This window comes from Neoarius graeffei, chromosome 22, assembly GCF_027579695.1.
Source record: "Neoarius graeffei isolate fNeoGra1 chromosome 22, fNeoGra1.pri, whole genome shotgun sequence".
In the NCBI taxonomy this organism is placed as follows: Eukaryota; Metazoa; Chordata; class Actinopteri; order Siluriformes; family Ariidae; genus Neoarius; species Neoarius graeffei.
In genome coordinates, this window is record NC_083590.1 from 55,982,756 (window position 1) to 55,997,289 (window position 14,534).

General features: G+C 47.4%; 1 protein-coding gene across 1 annotated transcript; it reads left to right on the plus strand.

Annotated features, from left to right (window-relative positions):
• Window positions 1–822: 822 nt before the first annotated feature.
• LOC132870332 (tigger transposable element-derived protein 1-like) lies at window positions 823–5,962 on the plus strand. Its single transcript, XM_060903963.1, has 2 exons — window positions 823–949; window positions 4,500–5,962. Exons 1-2 carry the CDS (start codon window positions 823–825, stop codon window positions 5,960–5,962), a joined length of 1,590 nt encoding a protein of 529 aa, XP_060759946.1.
• The last annotated feature ends 8,572 nt before the right edge of the window (window positions 5,963–14,534 follow it).

A 14,534-nucleotide genomic window follows, 5' to 3' on the forward strand; every position in this document is an offset into this window, starting at 1 on the left:
ATACGTACATAGGACTAAATGATATCAAGTGCAATTTTTATGTCTCAAGCCAACAAACCAGGAGAAAGTTGATATAGATACTCCCTATCAGATTGCGTTAATTATAGTCAGATATCAATACTTTTAAGCCAAATCTTTTTGTTTCTCTTTACTTCCATACCATCATCCTTTCCAACTTTTTTTTAAATATGCATTTAGAAACACTTGACTTCTTGACTGTCCTATTCAAGAGGCAGAAACATGCTTGTAAAATGTCAACATTTAAATTTTCTCTCATTCAAAGCCTATGCATGGAAATATCATCTATAGAATTGGCTTTAAATGTCCTGCAGAGTTTACTGATCTCCATCTTGTTATTTAGCTTCAGTTAGAACTTTGTTCCAGTACAGTAGACCCCCGCCTATTCGCGGTTCAGTATTCGAATTCACATATTCGTGGGATTTTATATAGAACATATCTCCTATACATTCGCGGAAATCTCAGCAATTCGCGGTCATTTGCGGCGAACATATCGAACGTTTACACACTGCGAATGTTTACGCACTGCTACATTCTCGGAGCCGAATGCTCACTCGCTATTGGCTGAAGTTTGAATGGCGGGCTGCTGCTCATTGGCTGATACGAATGAGCGCATTGTACAGTACTGTCTCGCGGTTCCCGTAGTTCAGACTTGTTCACGTGTTGTGAGTTCTTGGTATTTTTGAATAATTTTTACGCCCTACAATGGCTCCTAAACGCTCTGCATCTTCTAAGGCTCCTGCCAAGGAACCTAAGCACCAGAAGAAGGTAATGACGCTTCAGGAGAAGGTAGGACTTCTCGATATGCTAAAGGAAGGGAAGAGTTTTGCGGCAGTGGCTCATCACTACGGCATCAACGAGAGTACCATGCGCTACATAAAGAAGAAGAAGCAAGAGATCAGGAAGACGGTGTCTATCAGCTTCCAAAGCAGTGCGAAGGTCGTGTCTACAGTCAGGGATAAGGCCATCGTCAGGATGGAGTCAGCCTTGGCTGTTAGGACTGGGACTGTTTTGGCCTCTAGAGGCCGCTGTTATTTCCTTTTCTGGTCATGTTTGTTTTGGCCTCTAGAGGTCACCACTGTGCTCTGTTTTTGTCTTATTGCCTGTTTCCTGCCCCGCCCTGTCCTTAATTAGTTTGTGTATTTATACCCCTGAGTTCAGTCCTCGTCATGGAGTCTTTGTGCTGTTATGTTTAGCTCCAGTTTCCTCTGTACTGTGTTCCTTGCCTTTGTCTTTTTGGTTTTGCACTTTGCTTTTCTTTTTGGACTTTTTGGACCTAGTATTTACTGTTTTTTGGATCTTCTGAGTGTTGGTATTTTTGCCTTTTCTTTTCTGTTTTTTTGGCTTTTGTTTTGACTTTTGTTTTTTGGATATTTCTTATTTTTCCCTTCATCTTCTGAGCATTTTAGATTATTTCTTGTGGACTGTATATATTGTAAATAAACCTTTTGATACTTTTTCTACTTCCGCCTCACGCCTCTGCATTTGAGTCATCCCCCTGGTGGCCTAGTGGGTATGATGGCACTGGATTATCACACCAGCGAACCAGGTTCGAATCCCAGCAAAACCCTAACAGAAAGACTCCATCATGACCGAGAGGCTGCTTCAACTGTCTACCCGGCCAACCTTCAGGGAATTATGGCAGCTTTGACACACTTCGGAGTGACCATGGACGCTCATGGACGAACGCTCACGAGCCAACATGAGGCCCTTGCTCGCCACGAGATTCTGCTTCAGCAAATTGGGAAAACCCTGACACAGCTGACACCTCTGCCTGCATCTCCTCATCCTGATCTGGCTCCTGCTCCCGCTCCAGTGCCTCCCACCACGCTGTCTCCTTCACCTCGCGAACCCAGCCTTCCTGCACCACAGAGGTATGATGGCAAGCATGGTGAGTGCTGGGAGTTCCTTACCCAGTGCCAACTCACCTTTGAGCTCCAGCCTACCACCTACACTACGGATTGCTGCAAGATTGCCTTTGTGATAACCTTGTTAGCTGGTAAGGCACGAGATTGGGCAACGGCCATCTGGCAAAGACAGGGACCAGAGTGTTCTGACTTCAAGCTATTTACGGAGGAGATGCTTCGGGTCTTCGATCAGGCAGACATCAGTAAAGATGCAGCCAGGAAGCTCATGTCTGTCCGACAGGAGGGAAGCGTTGCAGACTACGCCATCTCGTTCCGGACCCTCGCAGCAGTAAGTGGATGGAACGAGACTGCCCTGGTGTCAGCCTTCCACCATGGTCTGTCTGACCCCATCAAAGACGGTCTGGCTTCTATCGGATGCCCAAGTGACCTCGAAACTCTGATCTCACATTCTACTCGCCTTGACAACAGGATGAGAGAACGCCGCCAAGTCCTGAGCCTCCCCGGCCTCCCTGCCTCTACCTGGAGCCCGTCTACCTCCTCCAGTGACTGTCCAGAGCCCATGCAAGTTGGCCGTACTCGTCTCTCCGTAGCCGAGAGGGAGCGCAGAAGGAGGGACAAGTGCTGCATCTACTGTGGCAAGCCTGGTCACTTCCGAGCAACGTGTCCCGAGCTCTTGGGAAAAGGACCGCCCCGTCCAGCCGAGGGAGGGTTGTGACGGGGCCTACCCTCTCTCCCGGACTCCCTGGCCAAGGAATCTACATCCCGGTCTCCATCTCCTGGGGTGAGTCTGTCCACTCTTGTCAAGCCTTGTTAGACTCAGGGGCGGCTGGAAACTTTATGGATATCCACTTCGCCCAAAGCATCAATGTCCCGACTGCGCCTCTTGAAATCCCACTGTCTGTGTCTGCCCTCGATGGCCAAGCGTTAGGTGATGGAAGAGTCACCCAAGTTACTTCTCCAGTCTTCCTCCAGTCTCAAGGTCACAAGGAAGAAATATCTCTGCACCTGATTCCTTCACCTGAGTTCCCAGTTATTCTAGGTCTTCCTTGGCTTACCCGCCACAACCCTCATATAGACTGGGTCACTAGCCAGGTTGTGGAGTGGGGTCCTGCTTGCTATGCCTCTTGTCTGCTCTCTAGCTCTCCTGTGTCTCCTGCCGAGCCTCCCGATCTCACCGAGTTATCTCAAGTTCCCACAGAGTACTGGGATCTCAAGGAATTTTTCAGTAAAAGCAGGGACGCTGTTCTCCCTCCTCACCGTGCCTACGACTGTGCCATCGACTTGCTCCCTGGGACTACCCCTCCTCATGGCAGACTGTTTTCCCTCTCTCAGCCAGAATGCAAGGCCATGGAGGAGTACATCAAGGAGGCCTTGGCCTCTGGGTTCATTCGACCCTCCACCTCACCCGCTGGTGCCGGCTTCTTCTTTGTCGGCAAGAAGGATGGGGGTCGCCGGCCATGTATTGATTATAGGGGCCTGAACAGGATCACCATGCGCAACCGCTATCCCCTTCCACTGATGTCCACAGCATTCGGGTTTGGCTGTCCACCAAGGACCTTCCGCTGCAGGTGGAGAACTGCAAACTTGCTCCTCGCTACATTGGCCCCTTCAAGGTTGTACGCAAAGTTAACCCTGTCTCCTACCGGCTCCAGTTACCATGTACACTAAGGATTAACCCCACATTCCATGTTTCCCTGTTGCGGCCCGTACTGACGGCCACGTATGCCCCTGCCCCTAGGAACCCCCCGCCCCCCCGCATCTTCCAGGGTCAGACTGTTTTCACCGTGTGCCGCCTGCTGAACTCCCGCCGGGTTCGCGGGGGTCTCCAATATCTTGTGGACTGGGAGGGCTATGGCCCTGAGGAGCGCTGCTGGGTCCCAGCTCAGGACATACTAGACAAAGAACTTTGTCGGGACTTCCATTTGGCCCATCCTGATAGTCCTGGGAACATCAGGAGACGCTCCTGGGGGGGGGGGTCCTGTTAGGACTGGGACTGTTTTGGCCTCTAGAGGCTGCTGTTATTTCCTTTTCTGGTCATGTTTGTTTTGGCCTCTAGAGGTCACCACTGTGTTCTGTGTTTTGTTTTTGTCTTATTGCCTGTTTCCTGCCCCGCCCTGTCCTTAATTAGTTTGTGTATTTATACCCCTGAGTTCAGAACTCTTGTCACGGAGTCTTTGTGCTGTTATATTTAGCTCCAGTTTCCTCTGTACCGTGTTCCTTGCCTTTGTCTTTTTGGTTTTGCACTTTGCTTTTCTTTTTGGACTTTTTGGACCTAGTATTTACTGTTTTTTGGATCTTCTGAGCGTTGGTGTTTTTGCCTTTTCTTTTCTGTTTTTTTGGCTTTTGTTTTGACTTTTGTTCTTTGGATATTTCTTATTTTTCCCTTCATCTTCTGAGCGTTTTAGATTATTTCTTGTGGACTGTATATATTGTAAATAAACCTTTTGATACTTTTTCTACTTCCGCCTCACGCCTCTGCATTTGAGTCATCCCCCTGGTGGCCTAGTGGAGGTTTGCTGGATTATCACACCAGCGAACCAGGTTCGAATCCCAGCAAAACCCTAACATTGGCCCTATGGATCTCCGACTGTCGGAAGAAGAATATCCCCCTAGATAACAATGTTATCCGGGAGAAGGCACGAACCCTCTATAGCCAATATGCCCCCGAAGGTGGAGCCGAAGAAGTGAGCATCGAAGAGGAAGAGACAGAAGAAGAGGCAGGACCATCATCGTCATCATCATCGTCACCATCTAAGGGTTTCCTGGCTAGCAAGGGGTGGTTCTACCGGTTTCAAGAATGGTATGGACTGACAAGTGCCGTCCTTCATGGGGAGAAGGCATCCGCAGACACCGAGGAGGCTGCAAAATACCCTGAGAAGTGGAGGAAGATCATCAGGGATGGAGGCTACCACCCAGAACAGGTTTTCAATATGGATGAAACTGGGCTGTACTGGAAGAAGATGCCCTCCTGGACGTACATCATGAAGGAAGAAGCATGTGCCCCTGGCTTTAAGGTGCAGAAAGACAGGATCACGCTCCTCATGTGTAGCAATGCTGCTGGTCACATGTTGAAGCCTCACCTGATCTACAAGTCAGCAAACCCCCAAGCGTTGAAGAACAAAAATAAAAACGCTCTGTCTGTGTACTGGATGCACAACAAGAAGGCATGGGTGGCGAAAGTGTTGACGTCCAATTGGTTCATGCAGAGTTTCATTCCTCAAGTGAAGGAGTACCTGAACGATCTAGGCTTGGAATTCAAAGTTCTTCTTCTCCTTGATAATGCCGGGGGGCATCCTGCTGACTTGTACAATGATGGTGTCAAGATCGAGTTCCTCCCTCCCAATACAACTTCACTCCTTCAGCCGATGGACCAGGGCGTGATCCGAGCCTTTAAGGCTCTCTACACCCATAACACCCTCCAGCATCTTGTTAGTGAGATGGATGCTAACAGTGACTTCACCCTTAAGGACTACTGGAAGAAGTTCACCATCGACACCTGCCTCACCATCATCAGTCAAGCCCTTAAGGATATGAAGAAACAGACCCTTAACTCCTGCTGGAAGAAGTTGTGGCCAGAGGTTGTCAACGATTATGAGGGCTTCTCTCCTTCTGAAATTCAGCACTTGGCCATTAATAGGGCCGTCATCTTGGCGCAGCACTTGGGAGGAGAAGGCTTCGATGACATCACTGAGGAAGAAGTTGGGACCCTGATCGAGGCCCACGGTGACCCCCTGACAGACCAGGATTTGGAGGAGCTGACCAAGTCAGCCAGTGAAGATGAAGACGGCGACGAAGACGAGCCAGAGGATGAGGGTCTTTCTCTGGACCGCTTGTCGCAGATCCTTCGGCACGTGAGGGAGGTGAAGGACATGTTGATGTCATGGGACCCTTATATGGATCGCTACATCAAGTGTGGCAATACAATTGATTCTGCCATCGAACCATATAAGCAGCTCTTCAATACCCTAAAGAAACACCAACAGCAGCTTCCCATCACCATGTTCTTCAACCCCATAAAGAAAACCCCTGAAAAGCCTCCTGAAGACCCCGAAGAGGAGGAGGAGGCCCCTGAGTAGATGTAACGCCTCTGCTGTGCAGTCATCATCATTCATCATCGTCATCATCATTCATTGTCATCAGACTGCACAGCAATTTTCTTTACTGTTTACGTACACTTTCGTTTAAAGAAAACGTAACCGTAAACTACGGTAACGCCATCTATTGCCCAAACATTGTAGTACATGTAGCTACATTACGGCATACATACGTGTTGTTAGTTCGCATAGTTATTTACTGTACATTTGTTATGATGTTTTCACTTGGATTAATAGAATTTTATTTAAGGTAATGGAAGTTCTATTGCATAATTAGTATCGTATTAGAGTGTGAAATGTTGTAAATACCCGGTACTTGTATTTAAATTCATAGTTAGCCTACGACATGGAGGCAGTTGTTGGTACTATATTAGCCTAAAGTTAAGCCTATGATACGGACTAGGGTGTTGTATACTGTCATACATATTTTCGAAAACTGTCTACAAATTGGTCAGAAGTGTATCTAAAGTGTTTGGGATCATAGGCTAGGGTATAGGGAGTGTTTTAGACATCAAAATAAGCATTTGTGAGTAGTTTTATGGGGGGGGGTTACAAGTATTCGCGATTTTGGCTTATTCGTGGCCGTGTTCGGTCCCTAACCCCCACGAATACTGAGGGCTTACTGTATTACTGAGCATTATGCTGTCAAGTACTCAAACACTGGAAAAGTGGGGGGTTTAAGTAGGAAACACTTTTACAATGTTTGGGTCACTCAAAGTTGATAACTGTGGGAGACTATTGATAAAATTGTTTGCAGTAGTTGACATGAATGTATGTTTGACGTAGTATCATGGCAAGGTGCATATAGTATTGCTCAGGCACATTTTGAATAAGATGAGATAATGATTTGAGGTAGCTTCAGTCTGTGAAAGTGTGACGATGTTTTCTATATTTAACCCGAATGTTAGTATTTGATCAAGAGTGTAACCACCATTATGAGTAGGTCCTATGATGTTCTGAGGGTTGTCCGAGTTATCAAAGTGAATAGTAAACCAACTAAGGCTTTGTCAAAGGAAACAACCAGATTCAAGATGAAATCTGCAAATTCAGAAAGAAATTCAGAATATGGTCCCAGGGGGTCTGTAAATAATGCACTGCAACCCCGCTATAAAGAAAAAGTTTTTACTGCAAACTTTTGCATATAATGAACGAAGTTCATGTCCCCCACCTTTAGTGACAATGAATAAAAAAACATCACTAAGCCATGTGCTCCTCTTCTCCCCAGAGACAAACAATAAGTCATCAAGTCTGCAGTCAAGTTAACGTCAGTGCCATAAAACAAAGGTTTAAAGGGATCCTCCAGCGGATTTACTCTCAAACTTATTTTAAGTAAAAGCAGTCACAGATTTCAAAAATCGAAGTTTCAGAGACCAAATAGTGTTTGAGAAAAATGAATTTTCTTTAAAATGTCAGATGCGCTTCCTGCGGTGGTGACATATGCAATGACGTCAGGTAGCAGTCACTTGGAGCAACTCAGCTCTTTATATTGTCTGTTTCCATCGTAGTTTTGCTAGTTTTACAAGTATTTTACTGAATTAATCAGTTTTTAAATAAGAATGCCTCACTGTGTAGCATATAAATGCCACAAAGATGCAAAAACGAAAACACAAGCTGGAACTAGACTGCATTTCTACAGAGAAAATGCAAAGTGTGCTGGATCAGCTGGAACAGAGTGTCACTGGCAGAAACTGGATCAGACATGAGACCTTGTGCTGCAAAATCTTTTTTTTTACATGATCTACAGATAGTGAGTGAGTGAGTGAGTGAGAGAGAGAGAGAGAGAGAGAGAGTGTGGGGCAAAGTGCGTATTGTGTATGGCTGTGCACTCTAAAATCTCGGTTTAAAATGGCTCAACTCGTAGTGCGACATGACACTTCATGGTCTCAAATCTTTTTTTACATGATCTATAGCTGGTGCTGAGTAGATTAACAGAGAGAGTGGCATGATTTAAAACAGATTTTAGAGCGTGACGCGCACAGCATGACATGACACTAAGTTTTTCCTCCTGAAACTCCATTCATTTGAATTGGGGGGGGGGGGGGGGGAGAAATGGATGGAAGTGAATGGGGGGATGAGCAAAAAGAAAGGAAAAGGTGAGTGCGGGTCAGAACTGATTGCATGTATGTGTCAGGGGAATTGGCCTGAGGTATTATATGAAGTTTGGTGGGTCTCCGATGAAGCGTGTCTGAGCAGGACAATTTGATTCATGAGCCCCATTCATTCTCTATAGGAAATAAACTACAGAAAAATGACAAGAACGAGGGAACAAGTACACTACATCGGTTCAGGCCAGACGTGTCAGAGTTGGAATGGGGTGTCTCTTTTTTTAAGATGAAGACTCTTCATTTTCCAGGTCTCTGTGCTATGCAGCTTACAGACAGTTCACTTGGTGACTCGTGGCTGCTTCAGGGAAACAGTAAGGAGAGTTGTTCATGCACTTGCTCAGCACAAAACAGTGTGAAGCACACTACTGTTCTTTAATTTACTTTACTATTATTATTTTTATTATTATTTCACCTGTTTTTTGGCACCATTACTCCTCCTACACTTAGCAAAGCTGGAGTGACCTCTCCAGGTGCAGGCCTAGGCTCGTTTGGCGTAGAGCCGGGCGCCAGGGGTTGCTCCCGTTGGTGGGAGGAATTCTCGGATTCCATTGGATAATCACTGCCCACCTCAATCTGGGCAGTCCCCGGACAATAAGGTACTACCCCACCACAACCTGTTTGCTCCATAGGGTGCTTGGAGCTTAGAGATATCGACAGGCAGGTCGTAAATTCCAGCACCAGGCAAATGTAAAATCCAAAGGAAGATGCCAGCTCTTCAGACTGCAAGCTGAAATGTGAGGACAATGCATCCAGGCTACAACAGTGACCACAGTCATTGGATGACCTACGAAAGACTGCCGTAATTGACAGAGAATTAGCCCGTCTCAACATCAACGTCGCTGCTCTGCAGGAGACAAGGTTGCCAGATGATGGATCCTTGCACAAACAGAACTAAACGTTCTTCTGGCAGGGAAAGAGCTCAGAGGAGGCACGCATACATGGCGCAGGCTCCGCCGTGAGGAACTCTTTGCTGTCAACCATCGAACCACCTACTAGAGGTTCTGAGAGGCTCCTGACCATGATGATGATGACAAGGAGAGGTTTAGCCAACTTTGTTTGAGCTTATGCTCCAACACTAAGCTCCTCTACAGATGAAAAGGACCAGTTCTACGATGCCCTGGACTCGATCGACAGAAGTGTGCCCAACAAAGAAGGGCTCTACATCTTGGGAGACTTCAATGCAAGGGTCAGTGTTGACTTTGAATCCTGGACTTCTACTATTAGCCATTATGGAGTCTGCAAAATGAACGAGAATGGTTAGAGACTTCTGGAGCTGTGCTCCTTCCACAAGCTGGCAGTGACAAACACCTTCTTTCAAAACAAGGCTAGGCACAAAGTCTCATGGCATCATCCCAGATCCAACCACTGGCACCAGCTGGATCTAATCCTGACCAGGAAGCAAGATCTCAATGGTGTGCTCAACAGTAGAAGCTTCCACAGCACAGACTGCGACACTGACCACATCCTGATCTGTTCCAAGATGTGTCTCATCCCGCGTAAAACACATCATTCCAGATCCAAAGGCTGTCCGCTCATTAACAGTTGTTGATCATCAGATCCGGCCAAAATCCAGGAGTTCTTGGAAATTCTCAAAGCATCACTGGAAAATGGCCATACAGAAGCAACGACTGTTGACTCCAAATGGAAACACATGCATGCTGCTGTCTACCAGTCAGGGCTGGAGGTGTTCAGGAGGAAGGAGCAGAGAAACGAGGACTGGTTCGAGGCTAGCTGGCAGGAAATGGAACCAGCAGTGGAGGCCAAGTGCAAGGCACACCTAGCGCACAAACAACCCTTGCCAAACCACATGAGATGCACTGAGGACTGCGTGCAGCAAGTGCCAGCAGATGGCTCGTCGCTGTGCCAACGACTACTGGCTGAAACTCAGTCAGAGCATACAGTCTGCAGCTGACTCTGGAAACACGGGCAGCATGTTTGTAGGCATCAAGAAAGCAACTGGTCCAATTGCCATCAAGAGCGTCCCCCTGAAGTCCAAGACAAGAGGGAATAATATATAATAATGTTTTAGGAGCATTATCTAAGCTCAATGCTCTTACAAGTTCATAAAATTTAAGAAGTAGTAGAAACCTTTATTTGTCACATGCACACTTCAAGCACAGTGAAATTCATCCTCTGCATTTAACCCATCTGAAGCAGTGAGAACACGCGTACGCGCTCACACACTCAGAGCAGTGGGCAGCCACACCAGTTCGCCCGGGGAGCAGTCAGGGGTCAGGTACCTTGCTCAAGAGCACCTCAGCCCAAGGCCGCCCCACGTCAACCTAACTGCATGTCTTTGGATTGTGGGGAAACCGGAGCACCCGGAGGAAACCCACGCAGACACGGGGAGAACATGCAAACTCCACACAGAAAGGCCCTCGCCAGCCACTGGGTTTGAACCCAGAACCTTCTTGCTGTGAGGCGACTGTGCTAACCACTACACCACCGTGCCGCCCACAGTGCAAGAACTGATTAAAATAATAAGTCTTCAGTTTAGATTTAAACACGTTAATATTCTCAGCATTTCTGACATGGAAAGGCAGAGAGTTCCACAGTTTTGGAGCACAGATGGAAAAAGCTCTGTTATAGCTTACAGTGTTTACTTTAGGTATAGCTAATAGGTTCTGGTTAGAGGATCTATTAGATTAGAGAACATCACTGACCAATGGAAGCAGATGAAGAGATGGGTAGAGCATTACCTAGAGCTGTACTCCATGCAGAACGTCATGTCCGAAGCAGCGCTGAATGCTATTCGCAACCTGCCTGTCATAGAAAAGCTAGACGCAGACCCAACTGAAGAAGAACTAGGTAAGGCCATAGATTGTCTGTCAGCTGGGAAAGCCCCAGGAGTGGATGGGATACCTCCAGGGGTGATCAAGCATGGGAAAGCTGCACTGTTCCAGGATCTGCATGAACTACTCTGCATGTGCTGGAGGGAGGGCTCCATACTGCAGGACATGCGCGATGCCAAAATCGTGACTCTGTACAAGAACAAGGGCGACTGCAGTGACTGCAACAGCTACCGGGGCATCTCCCTACTCAGCATCATGGGCAAAGTGTTCACTAGAGTCATCCTATCCCGATTACAAGTCCTAGCAGCACGTGTATACCCAGAGTTGCAGTGCGGGTTCCGACCAGGCAGATCAACCATCGACATGATTTTCTCTGTCAGACAGCTGCAGGAAAAATGCAGAGAGCAAAAGCAGCCCCTCTTCCTTGCCTTCATTGACTTGATGAAGGCCTTCGACCTTGTTAGCAGGAATGGACTGTTCCAACTTCTGAAGAAGATAGGCTGCCCCCTGAAGCTGCTGGTCATCATCAAATCTTTCCACAAGGACATGCACAGCATGCTATAATGGAGCAATGTCAAAACTGTTCCCGATCTGCAGCGGAGTCGAGCAGAGCTGCGTCCTTGCCCTGACACTTTTTGGCATATTTTTCTCTATGCTTCTATCCTACGCCTTCGACAACAATAAAGACAGAGTATACCTGCACACATGATCCGACAGAAAGCTATTCAACTTAGCCAGACTCAGCGCCAAGACCAAGGTCAGGCGTGTCACCATCAGAGAGGCCTTCTTCGCTGATTAGATTAGATTCACTTTATTCATCCCACATCGGGGAAATTCACGTGTTACAGTAGCAAGAAAATGTCATACAGATAACAACTAAAACTGAAATAAAAAATTAGACAAACAAAAGATTAAATACAGAGGGCTATTTGCATTATCTACTGTGAAAAAGTATAGAAATATTGCCTTATTGAGAGGCTCGGAAAAATTGCACATTACAGGTAGACTCTGTGTGTGTGTGTGTGTGTGTATATATATATATATATATATATATATAGTTTATATAGTTTAAGGCCTATATTATTGCACATAATAATTGCATCGATGAGAGATGGCAGAGGTAGTAGTGGTGAAGTTGTGCAAATATAATGACAAACAGGTTATTGGTGCTACATTACAAGTTGTGGGTGTTATACAGTCTGACAGCAGCAGGTATGAATGACCTGCGGTATCTCTCCTTCTTACACCGTGGGTGTAGCAGTCTACTACTAAAAGAGCTGCTTAAAGCCCCCACAGCCTCATGTAGGGGGTGAGAGGGGTTATCCATGATTGATGTCAGCTTGGCTAACATCCTCCTCTCACCCACCTTCTCAATGGAGTCCAGAGGACAGTCCAAGACTGAGCCATCCCTTCTGACCAGTTTATTAAGTTTCTTCCTGTCCCTCTCTGAACTTCCACAGCCCCAGCAGACCATAGCGTAGAAAATCGCTGATGCCACCACAGAGTCATAAAAAGTCCTAAGCAGTGTCCTGCACACACAAAAAGACCTCAGTCTTCTCAACAGGTGGAGACGACTTTGGCCCTTCTTGTACAGGACATCTGTGTTGTTAGTCCAGTTCAGTTTGTTGTTAAGGTGAACACCCAGGTATTTGTACTCCTCCATGATCTCAATGTCCAAACCCTGGATGTTCACTGGTGCAATGTGAGGAGCCGTCCTTCTGAAATCGATCACCGCCTCCTTTGTCTTGCTGGCATTGATGCGCAGGTGGTTCAGTTCGCAGCAGGCGACAAAGTTGGTGATGACCTCTCTGTACTCCGGATTGTCCCCCTCTGACACATGTCCAATGATGGCTGTATCATCTGAGAACTTCTGGAGGTGGCAGCTGTCCGTGTTGTAGCTGAAGTCAGATGTGTAAAGTGTAAAGAGGAAAGGAGAGAGCACTGTACCCTGTGGAGCCCCTGTGCTGCAGACTACCATATCAGACACACAGTCACGGAGCCTCACATACTGCAGTCTGTTAATAAGGTAGTCGATGATCCATGCAGCCAGGTGGCAATCGACACCAGCTCCCTCCAGCTTCCCCCTAAGCAGTGATGGCTGGATTCTGTTGAAAGTACTGGAGAAGTCAAAGAACATGACTCTCACAGTGCTCCCAGTGCCCTCCAGGTGTAAAAGTGACCGGTGTAGCAGGTAAATGACAGCATCATCCACACCAATGCCCGGTCAATATGCGAACTGCAGGGGGTCCATCTCGCTGTTCACCAGGTGTTGGAGGTGGGAGAGAACAATCCTCTCCATGATCTTCATCGGGTGAGATGTTAAAGCTACTGGCCTAAAGTGGTTGAGCTCCCTGGGGTGTGCAGTCTTGGGAACTGGAACCACACATGATGTTTTCCACAGAAGTGGAACTCTCTCCAGACTGAGGCTCAGGTTGAAAATGTATAGAAGTATCCCACAGAGCTGATCTGCACAGTCCTTAAGCAGTCTGGAGTTGATACCATCAGAGCCAGCAGCTTTCCTTGTCTTGATCCTCCTCAGCTCCTTCAACACCTGATCAGCTCTTATGGAGAGGCGAGGGGTGTAGCTGAGGTGTGACTCCTGTAGAGTGAGGTCGGGGGTGGAGTGTGTGGATTGGTCTGGCAGGGAGCGGAGGGGGGTGATGTGGTGTGAGGAGGGAGCTGTTGGTGTCAGAGGTATTATGAGGGGAGGGGGGTTGGAGTGATAGACAGGTCAGGACTATGGTGAGTGGGGGAGGGTGGGGTGGCACAGTCAAATCTGTTGAAAAAGAGATTCAACTCATTTGCCCAGTCCTGGCCCCCAGATACAGGGCTCCTCCCACTGTCCTTTGTGTGGCCAGAGATGGTTTTCAGGCCTCTCCATACCTCTCCAGTGTTGCTCCCCTTGAGGCACTCCTCCAGCTTCCTCCTGTAGCTGTCCTTGCCTCTCCTTATCCCCCTCTTCAGCTCCCTCTGCACTCTCCTCATCTCCTCCTTGTTGCCAGATTTAAAAACCCTCTTCTTCTCGTTTAATAGGGCTTTTAGTTCAGAGGTCACCCAGGGTTTATTGTTGGGAAAACACCATACCTTCCTGACTGGCACAGTGTTTTCAACACAGAAATTAATGTAATCCGTGATGCAGGTTGTCAGGCTATCAATGTCATCCCCATGAGGTTCACACAACACATCCCAGTCCGTGGTGTCAAAGCAGTCCCTCAGTGCCATACTGGTCTCCTCAGACCAGCTCCTTACATACCTCTTGGTGGGTGGTTGTTTATTCACCATAGGTATGTAGGGGACAAGTGAACCAGATTGTGGTCAGAATGGCCCAGCGGGGGCAGGGGTGATTAACTATATGCGTCCTTGGTGCTCACATACATTAAATCCAAAGTTCTATTGTCTCTGGTGTGGCATTTCACATACTGAGTGAAGGTTGGGAGAGTGGAGGACAGGGAAGCATGATTGAAGTCACTGGAGATTAGTAGCAGGGACTGGGGGTGCGATGTCTGAAGCTTTGACACTGTAGTGTGTAAGAGCTCACAAGCTGCAGCAGCATCGGCTGCCGGGGGGATATACACAGTTATCACCATAACGTGCAAGAATTCCCTCGGGAGGTAATATGGCCGAATGCTAACCGCTAGCAGTTCAATGTTTTTACTG